At 39.0% G+C, this 16,762-nt stretch overlaps 1 protein-coding gene across 1 annotated transcript in view; it reads left to right on the top strand.

Moving 5' to 3' along the window:
* The window catches only part of LOC124711633 (vitamin K-dependent protein C-like), a 97,154-nt gene that overhangs the window by 61,138 nt on the left and 19,254 nt on the right, over nucleotides 1-16,762 (top strand). The window contains exon 5 of the mRNA XM_047241818.1: nucleotides 8,302-8,529. Coding sequence (XP_047097774.1) covers nucleotides 8,302-8,529 — 228 coding nt within the window. The remainder of the gene's footprint in view (nucleotides 1-8,301; nucleotides 8,530-16,762) is intronic.

Below are 16,762 nucleotides of genomic sequence, written 5' to 3'. Positions count from 1 at the left end.
AACGTCTGTCCAGAGCCCAGTCTTCTTGTGATTCTACATTCTTGTGACCACTGCTGACAGCACTCATGTACAGCAGCTACATTTCTGGAGAGTCTCTCAGGAGTATTGCAGAAGGAACATCCACCTTCTTACATCCCTATTACACAACCAAATTTGCTGAGATTGATTTTTTGAACAGACCTCTTATTATCCATAGTTCATCTGGCAACACTCTGTGTGAGTGCTGGCTAGTTATTGAATGGTCCCCAATGTTGATAGAATGTTTTATCATGGACTGCTTGGTCCCTCTTTTCTTCACTCCAGTTTTGGAAGCATCTGAAACCCGATGCAGAACGGCTGTTTCTCACCGATATTCCTCGGTCATGCAGATCCTGTTCATAGTTCAAATAGAGTAGCTTCCTCCCCTACATTGTCCAAGTAGAAATACACATTTGCTAAACATGTAATGTTACCCACCTGTTGTATTTGGTAACTTAGTTGAATCTTTTTTGGCCATTTCATCAGGGCCTTGACCGGCATGTCTGGAGAACACTGATGGTTACCTGCTGAATTCATGCTTATTTGTAATCCATTGGCCTCCTGAATATATGGACTGTGGGAGCCATGAACTTCTTGTATTCTGGTTCCTGTCCATGTAAGAGAAGGCTTTTACACTGTGTAACTGCAGCTATGGTGATATAGATATTTTGAACCACCTGGTGTCTCCACTAAACAATATCAGTATAACCCCACTCAAGTCCAAATCTGAAAGCTGGGTCATCAGTGAAATACAACATTTAGCACTGAAAAGCATGTTTATTAAGAACACCAGCATATAGACAGAACAGAACTGATCTCCTGGATGGGGATCGCAGTTATTGATACAAACACCAAATGTTCCAGAATGCTAGTCAGTTTTGAATCGGCAACCCACAGCATGCCAAACTGTGACTGCACCAGAGCTTACCACAATTTTGTGAAAATAAATAGTCCTATAGCACTCCCTGTGAGTTGTGTCTGAAGTTTCTTTTATGTCTGAAGCCTCTATTTTCTTCGTCAGGCAGGAGAGTGCAACTTTAGTGAAGCTAAGTAACACAGCATCTACCTGGGCACATTTATCTACTGCTTTCTCGGTCTTGAGGTTGAACAGAGGAGCTGTATTTGCATGATCATTGTTTTTGGAACCCATGTCTGTCCATACAGAGGAGATTTTCGGCTTCCAGAAATGTCATAATACACAAGCATAAAACATATTCCAAAATTCTACAACAAATTGATGTCAAAGATATAGGCCTATAGTTTTATGCATCTATTTGAGAACCCTAATAGACAACAGGAATGACCTGTGCTTTCTTGCAATTATTAGAAACTCTTTGCTCCTCCAGGGAGCTACAATATATTGCAGCTAGAAAAGGAGAAGTTATTTTGCATACTCTACACAGAGTCAAACTGTATCCTACCAGATCCAGTGGCCTTTCCTCTGCTGATAGACTTCTGTTGTTTTTCTATCCTGTGGTCACTTAATTCAATACCTGTGATTTTGTCATTTGTGTGATTATTTAAAAGAGGTACTACAATCTGATCTTCCTGTGTGAAACAATTTAGGAAAAAGTTATTTAGTATGTTGGCCTTTTCAGTTCCATGATGGTCACAGAGTGTCTGGGCAGATGGATTTTATCCATTTACTGATTTAACATACGTCTAAAACATCTTAGGAATTTATGTCAAATTGGTAGACAGAATTGTTTTTTGGAATTCATTGAACACTTCACGCACAATGCTTCCTGTGCTGATTTTGACTTAATTTTTGTTTGTTTGTCAGTGAGGCTTTGGCTAAGTTAAACTTGCAGTAAAGTTTTCTTTCCTATTTTAGCAGCTTTCTAACACAGTTGTCAAACCACAGTGTCTTTTCCATCCCTGACAATGTTGCTCAGCACATACCTGTCTGAAGCTTGTTACACAATGCTCTACAACATTGTCCATTGATACTCAGCAGTGTCAGTGCTGGAGATTAAATTTTCACGTTGACCCATCAAATAATCTGAAATCTGTTTCTTGCCACTCTTACTTTGCTAAGCAGTAAGTTCATCTTGCCAATAATTCTGAACACATCATGTATCATTAAAATCATCTATCGATCTAACATGTAACTATGCAAACATGTTGTGCCTAGTGACCAGGTGTAACAAAGAGTGAAATTAATATTTACAATGAGGGAACAGTGAAGTAAATAATGCATTAAACACCAAACTGATGGGAGTACGTACTCTGACCTATCTGTAATACAACAGTGTAGCTTGGGACATATGTTTAGGCATTAGCTGAGCAATTGACAAAACATGTTATTGATGGTTCAAATCCATCATCGTTCAAATATTTTTGCACTAATATGATACATTAATCCATAAGCACATGCCATGTTTTACCACATTCAGACAGGAAAATGACACTGTTATTTATATTGTGCTCTGTGCACACTGCACTGGTATACTGCCTGAATGTAGTCTTTGCTCCCTGTTGTGATATTCTTCTCACAGGGTATACTGACATGCTCAGGAATGGTATCCAGACAGGTGACACCTGTCTACAAAGGCATTCCACAGTCTTGCAATATGTTTAAGGACAACAGGTGAGATTCAAAAAGTACTGCCTGTCTGAGAGATGACTATAAGATCAGCTGAAAATGAAGAGGCCATCCTAGATACAGCTCACGCTAGTCCACCCACAAGTACAAGGGCACTTGCACAACATTCGAATACCGACCAGTCATCCGTATAGCAAATACTGTATTCACATAAATATTGCCCATACTACCTACAGCTGGACCAATAGCTCCAGGGGTAGGGTTTCAGAGCTAAAATGAATTTCTGTCAGTGGCTGTTAGAAAATCTGAAAAACGATGCATCACACATCTCATTCTCAGATGAATCACAAATCCAAAATAGTGGAACCATCAGTTGCCAAAACATGCGCTGTTGGAGTACTCATGGGGTGCAACAGACTGAACATGATGGGGAGTGAATATTTTGTGCGGAATCTTGGATGATCTCCTCACTGGCCCAAATTTCTTTGGGGCCATTTGATGGGCACACACTGCCTGCACTTTCTGTGTCAGGGGCTCTCACTGCTGCTGGAGGATGCGCCATTGCAAGATTATTTAACGATGTAGTTTCAACAGGGTGAAGCTCCACTGATTTGACTTTACCTGTTTGTAACTATCTGAATAGGCAACTTCTGGGAAAATGAATAAGAAGAGGACGACCTGTTGCTTGGTCTGCCAGATACCATATTGAACTCCATTAGATATCTTCCTGTGGGGTCATTCAAAACAAATAGTTTACACTCAAGTGCCAGAAAACCTCAACCACCTCAAGTAATTCATCTCAGAAATCTGCAGATCAGTAACAACAGAAATGCTTTGACCCACGAAAAGATCTGTACAAGAGAGGCACAGTTGCGCTTAAACTGAAATGGTCATCACTTTGAGGATTTGCTGGCATGATAAACGTTGTCAGTGCAGTTCTGTTCCTCCTATTTCTGTTCCCTTATGTGTCCTGCTTGCTGACAAATTGGCCACAAACACTTCCATTCATATACATTTTGCATTAAAAAATAAATGGAATCCTAGCCCCAGATTCAAGTGTCACTCCTCACACATGAGACTTCTCCGCAAAGATCAGACTGCCCAATTGGATAAATAAAAAATCTATTCACCAAGCAGTGGCAGAAGAACACACGTATAAAAGGTATTGCAGTTTGCAAGGTTTTGGAGCCATTGGCTCCTTCTTCTGGCAGAAAATCTGAAAGGGAAGGAAGAGGGGTGAAGGAAAAGGACTGATGAGGTTAGGAAAAGGAGTCAAGTTTGTAAAAGTTACCCCAGGTCACAGGAGACTTACCACAGAGTCAGGTGGTCTGCCAAAAGATTAGTCCTAGCTTTAGTGAATTAAAGTGGAAAACTTCAAAGACAATTTTCTCAAAAAGTTTTTAGTGTTATCAATGAACTGCTATGGTCATCTGATATTAGAGTTCAGAACTACATATACTATGAATATAAAAATTACAAATATCTGATTGCTATATGTCTTCCTTGTGAGTTGAAAAGTTCAGGTCTGTTTGTCACCTGCAGGTCTAAGGTGTTACGGTTCTCAAGTTAACTGCTCAAAGTAAGTTTTGGATAAGGCATTTAGAACACTGTCACAGGATTCACAGTCCATACTACCCATCCTAATCACGTGAGTCTTCCAATCTTTAGCTGCTAAGTTGAAATCACCACCTGAAACTGTACCATCATCAGGAAATTACACAAAATATTCTGCAAGTTTCGCAACTACTGCTACTGAGGTAGGAAATCTATAAATGCACCTGAAGCTGTAACATCATCAGGAAATTACACAAAATATTCTGCAAGTTTTGCCCCTACTGCTGCTGAGGTAGGAAATATATAAATGCATCTGATGACTAGTTTTAACACTTATCTTTGCACAGATTATTTCACATTCTGAATCTTTATTAATCTCATTAGATATTATCATATTTTTTTATTGCTGTAAACGTGCTTCCACTACCAGTGTTAAACCTATCTTTCCTACATGCATTCCAGTTTGAGTTTAGCATTTCATTGCTATTGGCATCTGATTTCAGCAAGTTTTCTGTCCCTAATACTTTATGTGCACCATTGAGGTTTGTAAGTGTCTCTGTGTATTGAGGCTCGACTGCGGAACTGTACCTGAGGTGAACAGTGATCTTTGCTGGAGGTGAGCAGTGATCTTCGATGGGGTGGATAATGGGTGGGGGACAGAAGAAGTGGAGGGTGGGGAGATATGCAGGGTAGGTGTAATGGAAGATGCTAGTGTTGTCTGTGGGAGGATGCAGGGACCTGGTGGTGAAAACATAGTGGGCCACTTGGTGTAGCATAAGGAAGCTGCACTCAGACTAGGGGGCAGGGGGAGAGGGGAGAAGTACAGAAGAGGAAGGACTACACAGGTATATTGATTGGACAGAAGGTGTGTGTAGTGCTGTGGTCCTCAAGCACAGTATCCTGATTCTGCACCAAATAGCCCACTGTCTTGGCTACCCCAGCAAAGACTGCTAATTCCCTCAGATGCAGCCACTCCGGTCTTGGTGCCCAGAGACAACAGTGACAGTGTGTGTGTGTGTGTGTGTGTGTGTGTGTGTGTGTGTGTGTGTGTGTCTGTTTTGTATGTTGTATGTTGTATGGCCATAAGAATATTTTGTGAGAAAAGCACACTTTTGGTTTTACATGACTGAACTTTTTGGAATTTATGCTGGTTCCCTTGGAAAAAGTTATTCTGTAGAGATACTTTATTATGTTTGAGCTCAGAATACATTCTGAAACTCTTTGGCATGTGTGTCCCAGTGATACTGAATTTTTGCTACTTTTCTTGTCATGCCTTCTTTTGACGACTGGGCTCAGATTTCTCTCAGTTATTATTTTGTCTTCACAATGTCCCCATTTTGAAAAATTGCTTTCGCATCTCTGAAAACAATGGCCACAAACCACAACCATTCCACTTGATGAAATTGAACTCTGCTGCTTTGATACCATTTTGTTTCTCCCAGGAAGTGGTCAAGCCTGTCTCATCCATAGCTGCTTTGCAGCCACTTTGTTTCTACTGTGAAGTGGTCATGTCTCTCTCATCCATAGCTGTAAATTAATAGAGAAATTCATTTTTAAATATGGAAATATTGCCAACAAATCCATTTTGTGAGTTTTTTGGTCATCTTTCAATAAATGTGACACCTATCTGCCAGAAAGCTTTCTCATAGTGCTCCATCCAAAATATACAAACCATTGTCTTCTGAAATGGCCAAGCTGTTGGGTACTCTATGTACCTTTAATCACTGATTTCTGAATAAAATACTGACAGATTCTTGTTTCTTTTATTTGTTCTTGCTGTTTTGTAACATGGGCCACCATCAACAGCAGCTGCAGTACCGTACTTTTTTTTTTTTTTTTTGCTGTTGAAAATGAAGTAACTGATTCGTTACAAACTTTCTGCAGTGTTGGATCATTTTTCTTTAATAATAAACATTCATAAAGGCACAGTATTTAATTTTATCTGTTTGGATGGGTCACACATGACTACTTTATAAACCCATGTGAACAAAACTGTTCTAGAGATAAAGTTGGCAGTCGACTCATGCAATCACAGGTGAGTTAAAACATTATGAGCACCTGCTTACCAATGCATTGCTCCATCTTTGGAATGTCGTACAGCAGTGATTCTGCACATTGGGGATTTGATAAGTCTTTTCTAAGTTTCCAGAAATGTGCATCACTAGAAATCTGTGCCCAGGTCACACAATTCTGATATATTATGGACCAGCCGTTAATCTACACAAAGCTGGCATCCCATAATGTCCCAAATGTGTTCCATCAGGTTCATATCAGGTGAATTTGGTGGCTTAGACATTAATGTGAGTTCACTATCAAGCTTCTCAAATCACAGTAGCACAATTGCGGCCTTGTGACACGGGAAGTTATCCCACTGGAAAAAGCCATCACCACTGGGGAAACCATCAAGTATGAAGGCACCCAAATAATCCGTAGTACTTGTGTAGCCCACAGCTATCAGTGTGTCTTCAGTGACCACGATACGGCCAACAGAAAACTGAGCGAATGTGTCATGCAACACAATACTGCCCCCACTGGCCTGCATCTGTGGTATGGCGAATGCTTTGGGCAGTCGCTGATCTGGACGACAACCTACTCGGACGTGACTGTTGACCTGCTTTAGTGAGAAGTGCGATTCATCTGACTGGGAAATGCAATTCCCTTGATCTGTGTTCCGTACTAAAAGATGTCGAGCCCATTGCAATCATAATTGAGGACATAGTTGGGTCTGTACGGGAACAGGTAGGGGTCGTCTGCTGCAGAGCCCCACATTCGACAGTGTGCACTAAACGGTGTTCTCCAAAATACTTGTACTGCTGTCATTGTACTATGTTATCATATTTGCCAGAGATCACCCCTTATCCTGCTTTATAGAACAGGTGAGCCTCCAACTGAATGTTCTGTGATGAGGTGTAGATGTTTGACAATGTGGCACCTACTTGTACATTACCATCCTTCAGTCACTTTTCATAAATGCTTAGTAGCACACAAACAGGTGACCAGCTTTGCTGTTTCAAAGGTCCTCATTTCTAGATGGTGGGCCATAACAATCTGATCATTATTAACGTTGCTTATATTAGTGGATTTCTCCATTTGTGGTTTTTATCATTGCTAAATTTTTCCTCCAATAACCTCTGCTCCATTTTACTGCATCACATGCCCACATCTGCGCCAGGTTTCATTCAGTCTTGCCAGAGCAATGGTTGTAATGATTTGACTTATCAGTGTATGTTACAGTGTAACAAGCACCAACTCAACAAAAATTATATTTTATTGAGATAAATTTTATTCTTGCACAAAATCAAGAAATAAATATGCAACTCAGGTTTCAGAAATCTTAGCACACATATAAAACATGGATCTTGTATGTATTAACACTTGGCAGTTTCAGATACACTTGATAATGGTCTAATGCAAAGGCCAAAACTGGTTGTGTGGACATTTTAATTAATCTGCTGGAGCGGCTTTTCGTTAATTGAACAACAGTTGTGGAATCAGCATCATCCAAATGGAGAATCTAACAAAAAACATGGATCTATTACCAAGAAGCTCACCTAGAAGTTGAAAGAAAAACAAAATATGAAAGGAAGGGCCTTTATAACTGTAATGAATGATCATTATTTGTCCCATCTGCAATTTCCTAGCTGTATATGAATTTATCAATCTCATGCGAAAGTACCAGCACAAATTAATACAAACAAAAGAGGCACAAATATGCAGTCTGTGGAACCTTGATTTTTATTTTCCCCAAGGGTGTAGCCTTTAAGGTTGTACTACACTAAGAAACTTTCTGAAACAAAGGAAAATCCACCTGGCTTCGTGTGTGTGTGTGTGTGTGTGTGTGTGTGTGTGTGTGTGTGTGTGTGTGTGTGTGTCTGTGTGTGTGTGGTGTCTAGTTTTGACAAAGGCCTTGTTGGCCAAAAGCTCATTTTGTGACAGTCTTTTTGTTGTGCCTGTCTGCGACCCAGCAACTCCGCAGTATGGTGAGTAGCCACTATCATTTTCATAATATTATAAGAAACTTTCTTGTTGCTCTCATATAGTTAGTATTTGACAGATCCTTATTTCTTAGTATCAGCTTTTAAATTTTCATTAGTAATTTCTTCCGCCATTGTTAATCTTGTTTTTCCTTCATTGTCTTAAGCTACTTGTCGTATTAATTTTCCTCATTTAAACGTGTGTTGCAGGTGGAGGCAGCGATCTCACACCCATCCTACGATGATGAAACAGTGGACAGTGACCTCGCACTGCTCCGATTGCCCTTTGCCATAAGGCCCAGTCGCTACCAAGGGTTAGCCTGTCTTCCTGAACAGGGGCAAATCCTTCCTGCTGTTGGCTCAAAGTGTACAGTGATTGGCTGGGGGAAAGCCCAGGCTCATGATCCATTTGGAACAGATCTGCTGCATGAGGTCCAGGTGAGCATTATTACAGTGAAAGAGCCATTACCTTGATTTTCTATTGTTTTAAACAGTTAGTTTTTTTAGTTTTTCTTCTGAAAATAGTGAATTTTCATGTGTTTTTATAACATTATTAATAATGAAAAGATATCAAACTTCAAGTGATGTGGTTAATAAATAGGCCTATGACATCACAATTTTTCTGCTGCCACTTTTAATGGCTACTGTTAAAAGCAGATTAGGATATTGTTTTAAGTACTTCATATAAGAAAACAAACAGAACACTGAATTATTAATATGTAGAAACCTAGTGCAATTAGAACTGATCTCACATTCACTCACAAAATAAGTAAAACTCCTATTGGGTAAATAGCATTTCCTATCACACTAAAAAGCTGTAATATTCTTATTTATATGCATACTACATCAATTTTATAATTTCTCAGACAAATTAATACAGTCCACTACTAGGCTCTCAATAATATTGGTCTGCACCTACATCTACATCTACATCTACATCTACATCTACATCTTTACTCCACAATTCACAATAAATTGCCTGGCAGAGGGTTCATCGAAGCATCTTTATGCTACTTCTCTATAGTTCCACTCTCAAACAGCGTGCAAGAAAAATAAACACACAGATCTTTCCATGTTCATTTGTCCCTATGTAGATGTGCACCAACAAAGTATTTTCACACTTTCAGGAGAAAGTTGATGAAATTTCGTGAAAAGTCCTGCTGCAGCAAGAAGTCTTTGTTTTTGTTGTCTTCCCTGCATGCTGTGTGGTTCTTTGGTGAAAACAGGGGCAAGGAACAGATGCTTTTCATGAAGAGGAAATTCAGATATTAATTTATTGTACATCTAAATAAAATAGTAAAAATAATGCATAACATTGTTCCTGTGTAAGCAGTGTCAGTTGCTAACAGTAGAATTGAATGTATAAATACGTCACTCTTCAATATGATGTCTGTTCAGAAGATGTTGAGCTCTGGCCACTATGAAAGTCTGTAAATGTTATTCAACTGGCAAACATGCAAAATAGGGCTCAGTGTATGGATGTTAGAACTTAATGACTGCATTATGAAAAGGATCATTGCTGCTCACCATATAGCGAAGATGCTGAGTTGCAGATAGATGCAATGAAAAGACTGGGCCAAACAGGTTTTCATCAGAATTAGACAACATACACACACACTCTCACACAAGCACAACTCACACACCATGACTACAGTCTCTGGCAGCCAAGGCTACACTTAAGTACACCCACCACTGGAGCTCCGGAGCAAGGATTCTTGCATCTCATTGGTAGCAGTGTAATCAGCGGTAGCTGCAGGGAATGTGGCAGTGTAACTGGCAGTGCATATATTTGAAAATGCGGCCAAATGGATTGCGCCCCAGACCGGAGTTTTACTGATGGCCACCTCATTAGTGCATCATATCCATGGCACTCTCTCCCTTATTTCACAATAATACAAAAAGAGCTACCCCTCTTTGAACTTTGTTGATGTCCTCCATCAGTTCTGTCTGATGTGGATCATACACCACTCAGCGATACTCCAGATGAGGGCAGACAAGCATAGTGTGAGCAGTCTCTTTAGTGGAGCTGTTACATTTTCTAAGTGTTCTGCCAATAAATCGCAGCCTTTGGTTTGCTTTCCCCACAACATTATTTGTGTGATTATTCCAATTTGAGTTATTCTTAATTGCAATCCCTAAATATTTGCTTGATTTACAGCTTTTAGATTTATGTGATTTATCAGATAACTGAAATTTTGAGGGTTCTTTCAGTGCTCATGTAGACGACTTCATACTTTTCATTACTTAAAGTCGACTGCCACTTTTTGCACCATTTTACTGTTTGTTTTGATCATCTGATGACTTTACAAGATCAAAAATGACATAACACTGTCTTGGGGAACATCAAATGTTATTGAGTAATGGTTGAACTGTATAAGCATTCACTTGAGCATGTACAACTGCTACAATTCCGCACCACATTGATAATGACCTGACACAGGTCGAAATCTGATCTGCGTTGTGACTATAAATTTCATATTAAAGCAACTTAATTCTACAACTGATTGCTGCTCTATCTAACCCAAATATTATTTTGTTTTACTTGATGACTGTCTGTTATTTATTATGAACTATGACTTTTCTGACAGGAAATTAGGAATCCAGTCACACAATTGAGATGACACTCCATAGGGACGCAATTTATTTAGAAGCTGCTTGTGAGGTATGGTGTTAAAAGCCTTCTGGAAATCTAAAGCTATGGAATCAGTTTGATGTCCCCTTTCGATAGCATTCACTACTTCATGAGAATAAAGAGCTAGTTGTGTTTCACAAGAAAGATATTTTCTGAATCCATGGTGGCTATTTGTGACTAAATCATTTTCTTTGAAGTGATTTATAATGTTCAAGCACATTCTTATTGCAAATTGACATTAGTGATACGGGTCTGTAATTCAGCAGATTACTCTTATTTCCTTTCTTAGGTATCAGTGTGACTTGTGCGAATTCCCAGACATCATGAATGAATCTTTCTACAAGCAAGCAGCTGTGGAGGTTTGCTAAGAATGGAGCTATTGTTTCAACATGCTCTGAAAGGAGTCTGGCTGGCATACAATCTGGACTGGAGGCCTTGCCTTTCTGAAGTGTTTTGAGATGCTTTGCTACACTGAGGATATCTACTTCTAAGTTACTCATACTGGCAGCTCTCAATTTGAGTCCTCGAATGTTTACTTCTCCTTCTTTTGTGAAGGAATTTCAGAAAACCGTGTTTTGTAACTCTGCTTTAGTGGCACTGTCATCAATAACATCACCATTATTATTGTGCAGTGAAGGTATTGATAGTGTCTTGCCACTGGTGTATTTTACATGCAACCAGAACCTCTTTGGGTTGTCTGCCAGATTTCGAGACAGTTTTGTTATGGAAACTATTAAAAGCATTTTGCATTATAGTAGTTCACACAAAATTTTGAGCCTCCATAAAACTTTGCCAGTTTCTAGAGCACTGACATTATTTCTTTAAATTTAATCCACATCTAGCATATGCTCACATAGATTGTAAGAAATGGAGATTGTCTCTTAGGAATGTCTCAAGTGAATGTTTATCTGCTCTTTTAAATAGATGTATTTATGTTTATTTTTGGTGGGTTTGGATGTTAGATGGTATCCAGTCTAGTTACAACCACTAATCCTTGTATTTGTCATGTGCTCCCTGTTTGGTTAGGATTACTTGTTGCTTAGATGCCAAGTATATTTTTGCGACCATTTATACTTCAAGTGGGCTCCTGAACTACTCGTTCAAAATAATTTTCTGAGAAAGCATTTAGTATGATTTTCAATGACGTTTGTTGCCTACCACTACTTTAAACATGTATTTTTGCCAATATATTGAGGGTAGATTGAAGTCACACCAATTGTAATTGTATGTGTGGGGTACCAATTTGAAATGACACTCAAATTTTCTTTGAACTGTTAAGCAACTGTATCATCTGAGTAAGGGAACAGTAAAAGGAACCATTATTAACTTGTTCCAGTTATAATCCCTACCCATACTAACACACAGGGAGGGACTATCTACTTCAATTTCACTACAACGTAAACTACTTCTGACAACAATAAACACCCCACCACCAACTGCATTTAATCTGTCCTCTCAGAACAGGGTTAGGTCCTTGTAAAAATTTCGGCTGAATTTTTTCCAGCTGTAGTGAGCTTTCCATACCTTAATGATTCAGTGCTTTCTATTAGCACTTGGAGCTCTGGTTATTTTCCAACACAGGTGCGACAGTGCTACAGGTAGTGAGCTGTGCCTTCATCTTGCAAGCAAGGCTGGCAGTAGGTATTACTTCAGCTGTGCAGCTGAAACCAGAGAGAATCTCTTCTGATCCAAAGCAACACACATTTTTAGTACCGACATGAGGCACCAGCCACAGCCACCTGCATCTTGTTCTCTTCATGGCATCTGGAAGCTCCTATTACACTTCTGGAATAACTTCTCCCAGTATGCACACAGATTGCACACTGAATTCCTTACCCTTCTTTTGCAGCCATACCCCTAAGGGGCCCCATTACATGCCTAACATTGGAGCTCCCAACTACCAGTAATCCCACCCACTGTGAATGCCCAGACCTTGCAGGCCAAGATGATTCCTCTGGAACAGGGCAGGTGACTTCATCTAGCTCAGGAACTTCATCACCTGCAGGTAGTGCCCAAAATTTGTTTGCCAGACAGACTGAGGAGGCCCTCTGATTGTAATCAGGTGATTACAGAATTGGCAAAAACTTCCAAATAATTATGAGGAAGGTGTGTACTAAAGAATTGTTGTACAAAAGTAGAATAATAACATTTATTCATTCATAGGTAATGGTAATTTGTTACAAAATGGTTATTCTACTAAGACTATCAGGAATCTGTTCATGGAACACTTCGTATAACATTTGGAAACTGGAAAATATCACGAATTGTGATTTTTACAATAAATTTTACTGTATCAGTCATCATATTCTGCAAGAGCTGTTTATGTTGAATATATTCTTAGTTACATTTCTAATTTAGTTCTTATTTTCGAAAGAGTGTGCGCAAAGTTACACTTAGTAATTCCAGAAATTCACTGTGGGATGTCATATCAGCTGTATGGTGATAAATTACAAGGGGCATTCTACTGAGTCTTTCTTTGATGTCATCATTCTTTAATATTACAGTGACCGGCAGAAGACCTCCAAATACCTTTTTGAGATAGTTTTTATGTGAATACATTTGACAAATCTATAGAAATACCCAGAGCACATTCTCTTGTAGTGTAATGCTTGAAGGAGTGTTTATAAACACTGATATATATCTGTTTGTGTAGACGTTTATTTATTTATTAAAGTTCTGCTGTTTTTTAAGAATAGTGTGTGGCTCTTTTTTAAAAAGAAAAGAAAAGAAAAGCTTTGAAGCCTGGTACAGAGAAGGCCCTACCATTTTGAACAAGGTTATACTTCAGTTGTTTGTAACATACTTTAGAAAGATGCTGTTGAGACGGATACATCTTGCACATAGAAGACTGCAACAAAAACAAAATGCTTTTGTTATTGTTACTTTTTTTTCCATACCTCAGTTAGTAAAAATGGAACCCTTTTAGCATCACTTTGTCGTCTGTCTGTCTGACTGATTGTTAAGACACCTTTTTCTCAGGTAATCGTAGAGGTATAAAGTTGAAATTTATGTTGAGTACTAAGGAGTGCAGTCCCTTGGTGGTGTAAAAGATCCAGGTAAATACAGTCAAAAGATAGGGCCATATATGTCACTTATTTTCATACTTACAAACTCAGTGATCAAAACCTATAGATGATTGTTGGTCCTATTGGTGTAGTGGTAAAGTGTGTGCTTGGAAAGAAATGGGAGCATACAGGGATAAGGTAGGGAGAGAGTAGGACAGTTAGGTGCAGTTGGGAAGGTAAATGGAGATTGAGGGGTTGGGGGGGGGGGGGGGGGGGGGGGACAGAAAAGAAGAGAATTAAAAAGACTGTGGGTGTTTTGGTGGAATAGAAGGCTGTGTTGTACTGGAGTGGGAACATGGAGGGGGATAATAAGTGGGTGACAGTCGGTGACCAATGAAGGTTGAGGCCAGGGGGGTTATGAGAGCATAAGATATATTGGAGGGAGAGTTCCCTCCTGTACAATTCAGAAAAGCCTGTGTTGGTTGGAAGGATCAAGATGGCACAGGCTGTGAAGCAGTCACTGAAATGAAAAAATCATGCTGAGCAGCACACTCAGCAACTGGGTGGTTCAGCTGTTTCTTGGTCCCAGTTTGTCAGTGGTCATTCATAGACAGCTAGTTGGTTGTCATGACCACATACAACGCAGCACAGTGGTTGCATCTAAGCTTGTAGATCACATGACTGGTTTTGCAGGTAGACCTGAATAGGTAATGCTTGTGTGCCTGTGACCAGACTGGAGTAGATGGTGGTGGGAGGATGTATCGGATGGTCTGTTATGGGGATATGATCCCTGAGGTGAGGATTGGGACCTGGGGTTGAGTAGGGAATGATGAGGATGTTGTGTAGGTTTGGTGGTCAGTGGAATACCACTGTGAGAGGCTTGGGAAAGACAGTGCTCATTTCAGTTCCTGACAAGAGGTAGTCCAAATGCTGGCAGAGAATGTGATTCAGTTGCTCCAGTTCTGGGGGGTACTGAGTCACAAGATGGATAACATACTTATAGGAATTTTGTACTGGTGACACTTAACAGTTTCTGTTTTTGATATCTGAATGTTCTTTTCACAATTTCCCTGGATTTGTGGAAATTTGGTGCTACTATCTTATTTTTATAATACAGAGAGTTCTACCTGTAGGGAAATTTGTAAATAAATTGACCAAATTGAGAAATGCTAAAGCACCCAAGGTACAGGGCATCTTTATCTTCTGAGTGAAAACTGTACTGTTTCTAAAAGTGTGTGATTCTATGCAAACAAATACTTTTTTTTTACTTTTGAGTAATGTATGAAACTTTGGTGCTTCTTCATTATTACTAATAAGATGCACTGGTTTGTTTTCTTTATGCAGCTTTATTTATGCTTGCTCTGTCAGTATTCAGGGCTGCATTACTTTAAGTATCCAGCTTTCTGCTGGCTTGAACAAGAAGCATGACACATCTTGTGTGTTTCCTAAGTCACTGTCTTTTCAGATCATCTCTCTTACGTTCTTCATGGTTATTGTTATTAATAAACTCAGTCTTCTTTTGCACATATTGTTGTTCACAGCTGACAGTGGTAGTTTTGCTTTTACAACTATAGATTGCTGCACTTTAGTTTTATCATTAAGACATTTTACAATTCTTTCCTCCTGTGAATTATGGTACTTTATATGCATTTCCTTGTCTAAAATTCATTTAGTTTCAACTGTTATTACAATTTCTGTATATTTTGCAAGCTTAACTAAATTAAATGCTGCCGTAAATTCAGCTACAGTACTCTTAACATTGTTGAAACTGAAATGAGTCATAATGTTATGCCACAATACTTCGTTTAGAAAATCTAGTTGTTGACTGACAGTTGAATATCATTTAAGTTCACCACAGGATCATAAAAACTAGGAATCTCACTTGGTATTGGCAATTCGTGCAAAAGTTTACTGTTTGTTTGCTGGCATGGATATAGCACACTATTCACTGGTTCTTTTTCTCTGTAAGCATCTGTAATTTCCAACCTAATCCAATATTTCTCAGCATCTCTTTTCACTTTCTGAGTTGTGTTTGCCTAAGACAGTATGCCTGGCCTCTACGCATGGTGGTCAGAAACAGTCTGAAAAGTTTGTAAGAGTTTTGCAGGTTGGTTGTGCTGAGAAATGATGGTTGAGAAAAAATTTAATATGTTGCATAATTTTCAAGTTAATTAGCATTGAAGTTAGCAAATCAGTCTGTTGCATGCACAAATTAAAGTGGACTGCCAGAGATGTTGTTGCCAAACGTTATTTTTGTTTGGTTTCCTAAAACTGAATATGAGAGTGACACAAAAGTTGGACATGGGATGGTACTGAGGATTGAACCCAAGCTGAAGGCTTGTGCACTATCATCTATGCTATGAGAACAAGTGACACTAATTGTATATGGCGGGCTGCTTGGCTAACTTCAGTGCTAATTAACTAGGAAATTGTGCAACTTATTGAATTTTTATCTTAACAACTACTCCCTAGCTCAGCCTATCCTCCAATGCCCTTACAGGCTTTTCTGACTATCCTGTATATGGAAGTTACATTTTACATCTCAACATTTATTCTAAATTCACTGTTATTACTAACCACAAAAGTACCATTTGGGACTAAATCTGTTGGTGTGTGAGTCTAAGAATCCTGAGGTCCCTGAAGAATCTTCTGCAAGGTTTTCACTTACCAACTTTAAATGGTATTCTTATTTTGCAATTTGGTAAATTTTTTTATCTTGCTTCATTCGTCCAGAAGATTATGCTATAGGATAGTGTTGAATGAGGGTATCGAAAATAATTGTGTCTTCAGGATTTGAGAGAGATTTTTAAGTGCAAAGCAGGTGAAACTGATATTTTTGATTGACTCGTCTACAGACTGATAGTGACACTTCAGTATGTTATTCATCTTGCAAGCTAAGAATGTCACACACTTAGTTACATTTACTGTGCTCTCTTTGATCTCTACTTCTGCTACCTGTGAGTCATATTTGTTGGTTTGGAATTGAATATTGAGTTTTTAGTGAGATTAAGGGTTACACTTTTTGCTGTGAACC

Source organism: Schistocerca piceifrons, chromosome 8 (assembly GCF_021461385.2).
Source record: "Schistocerca piceifrons isolate TAMUIC-IGC-003096 chromosome 8, iqSchPice1.1, whole genome shotgun sequence".
NCBI lineage: Eukaryota > Metazoa > Arthropoda > Insecta > Orthoptera > Acrididae > Schistocerca > Schistocerca piceifrons.
This window is presented reverse-complemented; position numbering and strand designations above follow the sequence as displayed.